Here is a 9882-nt window from a genome sequence, read left to right on the forward strand (position 1 = left end):
ATTTTGCCTTTATTTATAAAATGTTTAACATTCTAAAGTTACAACAAGTGCAAAAAAACTGATACGCAAGATATACAGGACGTGCAAAGGTTTTGGGACACCAGGCAATTAAATATACCTAGTGGAAGTGAAGGTTGAAGAAAAGCTCTTTTTCACAAGATTAACTGTCATGTTAGAAGAGAAGATGGCCTTCCCCAAACGTTTTCCACAGACTAGAATATCCCAAAACATCTTGGTGGGATGAAGGATTAGGGTTATGCGCCACAGGCTATGAATGTTGACCCAGTTTGAGAATTAATATATAGTTTTTCCTATCAAATAAATTAGTGATTTGGTTGTTTTCATCTATCTATCGATCTGGCAAGCTCAAACTGGGTGGTCATAAAAGGCATCAAATTGATAGTTTCACCAACATTTCAATGACAGAAGAAACATTATGAGTTTACAAAGATAACATTTATTGGCAGATGTTCAGATTTTTTTCACATGTTAATATTGTGTTTACTCAACATATGATGACCCCATTCAGACTCTTAAAGTGATCCCATTTTGTGTTACTGCAACTCTTTGTCACTCGTGATTACAGTGTTATTTTATGCAAATCTGAGCAATGAATAGATGTTAATTAAAAATAGACATTTTAATACAATTTCACCTCTTCATAATATTGCACTAGTATATTAACAATCCACCTCGTTTACTTACAAAGACATTGTTAGTTGATGGTATAATTATTTTGCATACCAAGAGAAGCGATGTTAGGTGGTTATAATTTGATGAAGAAACAAATAAACATCAAATGATCTGGAGAACATTTTTCCAGCTTGCCACTCTGGTAGTAAATCTATTTCCTTCCACTGTCTAAACTCTGTCACCATACAGTATTTGTTAAAAGCAGTTGAAAAATCTCACTGTTTATTGCAGTACAAACAACCCATGCAGCCTACCTTATATAGAGTTGCGTGATGTGAGTTAACAGAACATCATTCATTAAAAAAAAACAAAAAAAAACAAACAGAAGCAAGGTACCTTAATTTAAGTGCAAAAAACCCATATTTACAAAAGAATGGCATGTCAAAGGAATTCTGGGAGCATGTTACTCTGCTGTAAAAGCTTCAGCTGTAAACAATAAATACTATAATCCACAGCTCATAATCCACCTTTAAGGACAACCTACAATACCTTAAGCATTCCAAAAGACTACACTCCTCTTTACTCCACTGATGAAGCGCTTGCACCTTTGCTCTCACTTGACTTTGCCTCCTTGCCCTGACTGTCGATCCTGGCATGCTCCCGATTCACTAATTCTTCCAACTCCGCCTGTAGACAAGAGACAATTTGATTTTGGTGGCTAATGCTAACATCAATGACACACAAAGCCAAAAAAAGTGGTGGAATGAGAGCAGCACGTTGCAGGCGTTTTGGCATCAGTTCTTACATCTTATACTTATATTTGAATATTAAATCAATGTTGAAAATAATTGAAATTCCATTATTTCATTCCATCCCTCAAAATGAGCTGCGTTTTTACATATGTTAATATAATGTAACCAAAATAAACTGGTTTTACAAAGTGTAGTTGCTGTACTATATGTGCCTTGAAAGGGTGTGGCCTGGTTAGTGACATCAGAGAAGTTAGATAGAGTCAGGTTGGCCCAATTTCACCCGTTTGTTTGTGTGTGTGTGTGTGTGTGTGTGTGTGTGTGTGTGTGTGTGTGTGTGTGTGTATAAGCATGAGTTGGTGTCCTACAGCAGCTCCTTGGCAGTGTTCTTTGAATTTGTGTGTTTGCCTTTCAATTAACGGCTCAAGGTCACTTGGCCTTTCTTTGCCCTCATGTGAGGGCATTGCGGTACCTCTTAATTTGGGGCACGCACTATGTATTTAGTTTACATAACATGATGCAGACAAAAGTTCAGTGTAACACAGCTATGAAAACAAATAACAGATGAAGGGGAAGGTACAAGAGTTGATATTACAGTAGACAGGTACTTGCCTTCCATCCCAGCAGGTCAGCTAGTGCCATGCAGCCATCATCACATGTACTGATATGAGCAACATCTCTGGAGAGGGAGAAACATCCACAACATATCATCTATTCTATTCACAAAATATAATTAAAATAATAAATAAAATATAATTAGTCAAATATAATGAAAAGTCTTTGTTCAGTTGATCTTATGAGATCTGCCTTTAAGTGTAAAACAGTTGCTAAAGTGACTAAAATGACTGAGCAGAAGGACTGCTGCAAAAACACATCTTCGGTGTCAGATGAAGCAATAATAATTCGTCCTGGTCATGGTCACCGTGAGGTCATGGACTGGACTAATTGTGACAGCAACGTGACCAATTAAACATTAAAATCAAATTCAGCCTTGTGGCCCGTTTTTCTGTTTTGTATTTTTGATCCAAGCGTAAAATTATGAAATTCAGACATTTTTTGTTTTATTATGTTAGATGTAATGGATGGATGGCTGGATGGATTATAAACTCACCCTTTGGTAGGGAAAAAAAAGACCTTCCTGCAGAAACGTTAATAAAGAACTCATTCATTCTTTGTCTTTGTCGCCCTCTGCTGGTATACAATGTTTTCACATCCATTTCCGGTTACTTTTCTGTCGACATGTTTGGATGTATCACTTTAGAATTTCTTATGATTGCCCAGTTATGTTCCTATAATATTTGTGGAACACATACCGATGACACAAACAGAGAAACCAACAAAAAATAGATAAATAGATCAACCTAAACCAGAATCAAATTCTGCATGTTTGGACACATGTATTTCTGCGAATGTGTCAGCCTTCTGAGAGTTGCTTGTTAGCGTTAACAGAAAAAACAGGTGAAACAATCGCATTACCTGTAAGCCTTGTCCGAGTCAAAATCCATCCCTCCTCCAAAGCCCAGCAGACCTAACATAGGATCAGCCTGCAAAAAAAATAAATAAAATGCTTGTAGAACAGCAGACACACAATTAAAATGAAAAGACAAATATAAATTAAGATACCAAATACTGATCATGGGGTTGTTGGTTTAAATACAGACAGGGCAATCACAAATAGCCCCCAATTGTGCTCAAGAAGCTCAGTTACTTAATGCTACACTTTTTCATTTGACTGTTTTATAATTACGGCCTAGAAGTGCTTTACACAAATATTTACTGAAATAATTACTTTACTACTGCATAGTTAGTGATAGACTACCACACATAGGTTAAATGATTTCAGGTTATGTTGTCACTGTAGGAACACAAGTAAAGCCAGGACCCCCTGCACAAGCCCCGAAGCTCACCTGGCCAGTTTTTTCCATGTTGATGAGCAACCTTGGGCAGCTTTTCGAAACCCTAAGTAGAGCAAACAACAAAGGGAGATTGACAAAAGGGGGAAAAAAATGTCTCAAAGTTGCTGTGCCTAGTCTGCGTTAAAGGAAGACGAAATCTAGTACCTGCTAACCAGACTTGCAAAAGGCTGAACCTGCAGAGATGTCCCCATGATGATGAGAAGATCACAACGTGGGAAATCCTGGATGTGCAAAAAGGAAATAAGTACAGACATTTGTAAGACATCGTTTCCAAACATGTACATGTACTAGGCAGCTCACCATCTTCATTGATGTGAAAAACCGTACTGGTAGACTCTCGCCAAAGAAGACAATATCTTGGTATGAAGAAAAGATGAAGCCATGAGTGGAATATAAACTGTAAAATGTTACAGTGTCAGTAATATTAAATATGAATATACTGTACACTCTGAGTGGTCCCTTGATTAATAAAAAAACAAAAAAATGAAAACATTTATTTAGATTTTTTTAACAAACCCAAATAATTCTTTGAAAAAATGCTGATAATTACAAATAGTTTTTTTCCAAAATTAAATGGAAGAAATAGGAAACGGCACATTTTGTGCCGTCCTTGAATGGTAATTTTTATGTGAGAGCCCTTTGCAGTGGGGGGGTACAGTATGTGGTTATTTTGTTGTTTCCTTCAAACCCTTTGTTGTAAGGTTAAGATAGTGGATCTTTTATACATGCCTTAAAAATGATTATCAACAGTATTAAGAGCACATATTTTGTCCATATCTAAAATAACATTTTTTGTCATACATCTTGTTAGTTGCACTGATGAAAAATTGTGGCCCCCTCCAGTATTTAGGTTAGATGCCCAACGCTGCCATAAAGTATGGCCATGGAGAATGAAAGAGTACTACAGTAAAAAGGAAAAAAAGTACACTAGAGAAGAGAAAGAAAAAAAACTGACCTGGTTTGACCAGACTGCTGCATTTTTCACATTTAGGAATATCATCAGAAAATATTTTTTCTGCAAACAAAAGAAAGAGGTTTTAGTCCCAAAAAATTTAAGTCCAACACAAGTAACAAACTTTTACTGTACTTAGCTTTCTTGAAAAACTCGATATAAACATAAATTATTATCACAATGATTAAAAGGTAGAAAAAAAGACACCTTTCATCCATTCCAAGTTGTACTCTTTGCGGCAAGTGAATTTGACGCAGTGGGATGTGAAAAAGGTTCCATGGGCTTCAATAAGATCCCCGCTCTCAAGCCCGGCTACTCGTTCCAGGGTGTCAATATTCTAAATGATCACCAACACATCAATGTTAACAGACAAACAGTGGGGAGGAGGTTGCAGTTTGTTAAGTAAAGACTGCGAGTAACTTTATTTTCTTGCCTGTGTGTAGCAGCGCTTCAGGAGGCCTTTGTCCTTCAGCAGCTTCATGAAGTAGTGACACACAGTCGGCTACAAGAAAAGTCAAATGAAGGAGACCAAAAACCACAAAAATCCATTCCATTGCTGACAAAATTGAAAGCATTTAGAATATATCATTATGTAATGCCCCCCCCGCCCCAGCATTCATTGTGGCCTACTTGGTAGCATTATACAGTACGCTATACCCTGAACTCTCCTGGATAAAGCTCCTTGGCCAAGGCAAAGAACGGCTCTGGATGTTTCTAGGACAGAAAAAGAAAACTGGGTCAGTGAAAACAGAGAAAATTATTTCCCTAGACAGACATCACTATTAAAATTGAGTGATGGGAAAACATGGTCACAATGGACGGATGACGTTACGTTATTCTTGCTTTCTTGATTCATGTAAAGTTGTCATGTTATGTTGTTTTATTCATGTGCTTCTTTGTAACATAAAAAAAATATTGAATATACTGACCTTGAAATAATCTAATTGGAAGATGGCTTCCGGGTAGGGCAAGTTATATTTCTGCATGTTTGCATATAGCCCAGTATTGGGTGAGCGAAAATCGGGAATCCCAGCAGCTGTAGTTGTACAGATTTAAAATGGTGGTTTCCAGTTAAGGTACATTATCACCAAATGTTTATCTATTAACTACTAATTGTTTTCCTTCTGTTGGATACTCACATGTGGATATACCTGCTCCAGCCATACAGATGATGTTTTTACCTGAAAGAAACACCTCTCAATAAACCTATTCATAAAGGTCAGTTGAGGTGAAAGACCATAAATGAAGACTCACATTTGCCACTCATAATGTATTTGGCCACTCCTTCCAAAGTCAAGTCATCCAAAACCTTTTCTGGGGTGCCGATGCCCAGAGTGCGGGAGAACAAGTTTCGCAGGAAGTCCACTGGCAGGATAAGTGATCATTACATGTTAAATGACACTTAATAACTACAAGTAGTTCAATAAAAATAAGAAGAAGTTGATGTTAATGACATACTCTCAGAGTTTCCAGCCGCTTCTTCGTCACTGCTGCCGTCAGATTGCTCCTATCAGGAATAAAAAAACAACGGACATTTTACCAGTGATTACATTTGGAGCAAATCTAGTCCGTAACATATTACAAGTATTACTGGATGATCGCAGAAACACTCTAGAAGTGTTTCTTGTTGTCCGGCCCTTATTGTCTCATCACACGTCAAACCGTATGAAATAGCTTATCGGTAGTTCAAGATGGACACGTTCTGAATTTGTAGATATTATGTTTTGCATTGAAATTGACTCTCCATCTTTCCTGTTGTTCAAACTAAAGCGCCTTGTTTTCATAATCTGGGCAGTCAAGAGTTAACCGTGTCGGCTACTGACAGCTATCAACAAACATAGACTAATCGTCTATTTTTAATGTATTATATTTATTTACCTCTGGTTCAGATGTGGTTTCCTCCTCTTCTTTTTTGTTGGGAGGTTCTAAAAATGCAAAACAAACATTCAAATGTAACTTGTTGGGAATGCTATTTCGCCAAGTTTATGTTATGGTTAGCTGGAGGGACGAAAGAACGCCTGGTATATAATGTTGAAATCAAAGTTATCCTACCTGATGCCTCGGACATTTATTCGCTTGTGGAACCCTTTCAAGCACAAGGGTCTGAATGATGACTGGTTTAAACTGCGAAACTGTTGTCACACCGTAGTGAGTCGTGACAGGCTTTCAGCTAGCTTATGTTGTTGTCCGTCAAAATACATCATCCGTGTTTCTTTGGCAGGCACTATTGGTTCCTACCTTAGCTCTCCTTTAACACAATATGTAGAACATGTGCACATTAATATGTATTCAAATCACTTCTTCGATAATTGTTACTTGGAGGAGGGATGGAAAATACTACTTTCAAAGTAAGAAACAACATTTTTAACAAATTGCACGTGAAATCTGCAAATATTGCTTTCAGCTATCAGTTTTACAATGCATGGTAAGCACAGTAGGCTACTGCATGTTACAACGCTGTTGTGATATATTTAACTAATTCACGTTTACTTAGTCACAATCGTCTTCACTTCCTCTTTTCGGGTTCAATGCAGCAATCACAAAATGGACTGCGGATTTGGGTTCATACTTAATTTATTAATTTATATGTTACAGATAATACAGATAATTGTATCATCAGCCACGTAGTATATTTGTCAATACATTGGCACTCCCCTACCCGCACCCCAACATAAACAAAACCATGTTTATTGTTTTTCTTGTCACTTTGACATGACTAATGCATTTGTGTGAAGTACATTAAATGAAAAATATAAATAAATAATACACATTTATTGTTGTGGTTTGTTTGTGGTGTATTCCAGTACACATCAGGAATTATGACTCTCACACATAGCAAAGTAATATAACTCAGTATGATGCAAAATAACATACTGTACAATGACATTGAAGACTGATTCAATTCTATTCTCACTACAAGCATACATTTAATAGCAAAGTTATGCCCTTCAGAGTGTTGATCCAAACAGAGTATTATTAACTTTTTTTAAACAGATTTTTTTTCTGGCTGTTGTATGAGCTTAATATCATTGGATTGCACACCTAAAGATGTAGCCTGCAACTGTACATCCGATCTGATTTGTCCTCATGACCTATAGACTCACAGATTAAGGTAATGCATTTACAAATAAGATCGTGAATCAAGTCAGATCATATCAGCCTTTATTGAAAACATAACTATATACACAGTTAACATATACCATGATTTTCAAAATCCTCCTTCCTTACACACGTGAAGACAATACATACTGTAGATCCAACCCAAATCATCGAATATGGATGGAAATCAACAAAGTTGGTTCATGGTACTTGTGTTTATTCATTATTCATATTGGATGTTTTTATTTCCAATATTTTTTTTCTCCTACCCTTGACTGCCCACTTCCTCAACTCCTTCTGGCTTCAAACTGTGATCGTAACCAGAAGCAATGATCTCACATTGCGGTAACATCTCTTCTAGCAGGATGATCACCAAGCCAGGTGTCGAAATCCCTGGAAGGGCTGACACGTCCAGACGCCGCAGTCCCCTGCAGCACAAAGGTTGCACAAAAAAGGAACATGTAACAGAGCAGCAATGATAATTAACATGTAAGTAAATTAGTAAGTTAGCTAAACCCCCATGAGTGTGAATTACTTGAGATTCCTCAGGGCAGCCAGTCCGCCTGTGGTGATGTTTGGGCAATGCGAGATATCCAGCTCCTTCAAAGAGTCCCGGAACATATGCAGCCGAGCCAAGAACCAGTCGTCCACCTCAGAGCATCCTTGTAAGGACAGAGTCTTCAAAGATTTTTGTCCCTCTGAATGAGAATAAGTACCAACCATACTGATGAAGCTCATAGCAGTACATAAGTACAAGAAAGCAAAAAAAAACTGAAATTCGGGAAAGATCTATTAATATCAGTACCCAAGTTAGACAGTCCACTGTAGTTGATGATTGTATTGCTCATGTCTATTTCCTCAACAGGCGTGTCTTTGTAATTCAAGAAGTCCCAATTGAAATTGCCCTTCTGGTCTGCACGGAACCATTCTGAATGTCCAACAAATCTGAAGACACACAGCAGACATGTAAAGAGGCTTGAACATTTCAAAAATAAATGATCCATCCATCCATCGTCTTATCAGCTTCAAGTTATTTCAGTGACCATTGTGGGCTTTCCTTTATTTAGTGAATGGGAATATAATGGGAATATAGCCCATTTCAATGACGGAGGTCAATGCTTGTCATTTGAAGGGTGAGGCAACCAATCTTTCATATCTTCCTTTCACACTCCTTTCCACGTATGGAGACAAAAACAACACTTTTTCCAAGCACGAAAATGGTACTTACCGAAATCCTCCCTTTGAACACAAGACATAGTAGGCTGTTGCAATATCAGCCCCATACATGTCCTTAGTGTAACTGTAGTGCCTGTGACAAACATACAGTTTCATGATTCAGAAAACATGCTTTTGAAAAACATTTCAGGATGATCCTTATCAGGTGACCTTATCGAAAGTTTTTAGTGCACATGTCCAACTGTTTCATGTTTCAGGACATTTTGCGCAACATGCTATTTTCTAACGAGGTGCTAAAAATTCACAACAGGTGTTTGATCCTCAAAAATTTCCAAGGATGTCAGTTGTATACATTTTTGAGACTCTTTCAGTCCCTTTGTGGCAAACAATTAATGGAGCAAACATTCACATGTTTTGAATTTTGCTATTCAGCTCCTTGTAAGAGTACAGCACATTTTGCAAGGGATACTGAAACACCGAATATTTGCACATGTGCATTCAAAACTTTTGAGGTCAGGTAAGTTCACCTGTAAAGGTTATAGTCTAGCCTGCTGCCTACATGTTTATGAACATTTTCTTACGCATTCTTCGTCCGAAGCTCTCTCCTTTTCATCCGAGACTTCCAGCTGTGGAGCATCTCGATGTCATAGAAACGCTGGTTGAGGAAGTGGAGCAGCCTCTCGCGCAGGAGAGGCAAGCTCACAGGGCTGGAGCTCCATGATCGCCTAGCAACTAGGAGTCGAGATGACCGCTGACAGCACCCGAGTAGAGACTAGTGAGCAGAGGAATCAAAAACACAATTAACCATATTACGGCCAAACCGTGCACCGTAGTCTATGTTTGAAAGTAGCTAACGGAAGAACGAAGGTAGCACACGTAAGTAAGCGTGCCATTCGATGGGTGTAAGTACATGTTTGTTAAGTATTTCGGTAACTTATATAATAAAAGCCCAAATGTGAAGGGTAACTTACCACCAAGGGGGCAGACATGATATGTGCTTCATTGCTTCTACAGAAAATCACGAGGGTCAAAAATGTCTTCCGCGTATGAGGAAAATACTGTTTTGCCCACAGGGTGTCGCTGCAAGCTTGTATTTAAGTCTTTACCGCCTTTTCTGTTACAGTCGTCAATCTGAAACATACCTTGGATTTACTGTGTTCTGAATCACTCTCCATCCACTTTACAGGGCCCTAAATAATGAGTACACCGTTGTGTATTACTATTTGAATGTGCCTCCCTTATCCCATCTATCACAGGTCATTAAAATGGGGCCCATCAGCATAAGTAGAACTAGACCTATTAAAAAAAATGCTCACGAGTGATTTATTTAAAAAAATATATATTTATTTTGCTTTGC

General features: G+C 37.9%; 2 protein-coding genes across 4 annotated transcripts; both read right to left on the bottom strand.

Moving 5' to 3' along the window:
- Window positions 1-434: 434 nt before the first annotated feature.
- sirt2 (sirtuin 2 (silent mating type information regulation 2, homolog) 2 (S. cerevisiae)) lies at window positions 435-6469 on the bottom strand. Of its 3 annotated transcripts, none has more exons than XM_077565215.1 (16): window positions 6303-6469; window positions 6129-6175; window positions 5709-5757; window positions 5505-5615; window positions 5390-5431; window positions 5180-5286; window positions 4908-4964; window positions 4684-4752; window positions 4458-4587; window positions 4254-4313; window positions 3599-3654; window positions 3443-3519; window positions 3290-3341; window positions 2859-2926; window positions 1995-2061; window positions 435-1320 (listed from the first exon to the last, which is right to left on the bottom strand). In XM_077565215.1, exons 1-16 carry the CDS (start codon window positions 6316-6318, stop codon window positions 1213-1215), a joined length of 1116 nt encoding a protein of 371 aa, XP_077421341.1. In that variant the 5' UTR covers window positions 6319-6469; the 3' UTR covers window positions 435-1212. The 3 variants fall into 3 exon arrangements, with proteins under 3 accessions (XP_077421341.1, XP_077421340.1, XP_077421342.1); XM_077565214.1 differs by having other exon boundaries at window positions 5180-5292; XM_077565216.1 differs by lacking the exon at window positions 6129-6175 and having other exon boundaries at window positions 5180-5292; window positions 6303-6444.
- A 926-nt stretch (window positions 6470-7395) lies between these two features.
- dmac2 (distal membrane arm assembly component 2) lies at window positions 7396-9576 on the bottom strand. The gene is made up of 6 exons (XM_077566130.1): window positions 9497-9576; window positions 9107-9297; window positions 8578-8658; window positions 8155-8294; window positions 7885-8047; window positions 7396-7777 (listed from the first exon to the last, which is right to left on the bottom strand). Exons 1-6 carry the CDS (start codon window positions 9512-9514, stop codon window positions 7615-7617), a joined length of 756 nt encoding a protein of 251 aa, XP_077422256.1. The 5' UTR covers window positions 9515-9576; the 3' UTR covers window positions 7396-7614.
- Window positions 9577-9882: the final 306 nt, after the last annotated feature.

The sequence above is a fragment of the Vanacampus margaritifer genome, chromosome 5 (assembly GCF_051991255.1).
Source record: "Vanacampus margaritifer isolate UIUO_Vmar chromosome 5, RoL_Vmar_1.0, whole genome shotgun sequence".
NCBI lineage: Eukaryota > Metazoa > Chordata > Actinopteri > Syngnathiformes > Syngnathidae > Vanacampus > Vanacampus margaritifer.

Bases quoted from the DNA above. Each gene is read 5' to 3' on its own strand.
- sirt2 (XM_077565214.1), bottom strand. The intron at 4,965-5,179 runs GTCAGTATATTC...TTTCTGTCCTAG, and splicing joins TCCAATTAGATTATTTCAAG to AAACATCCAGAGCCGTTCTT. The intron at 3,342-3,442 runs GTACTAGATTTC...TGCTCTACTTAG, and splicing joins TTTGCAAGTCTGGTTAGCAG to GGTTTCGAAAAGCTGCCCAA.
- dmac2 (XM_077566130.1), bottom strand. The intron at 8,295-8,577 runs GTAAGTACCATT...GTGTGTCTTCAG, and splicing joins TGTTCAAAGGGAGGATTTCG to ATTTGTTGGACATTCAGAAT. The intron at 7,778-7,884 runs GTAATTCACACT...TTTGTGCTGCAG, and splicing joins GCTGCCCTGAGGAATCTCAA to GGGACTGCGGCGTCTGGACG.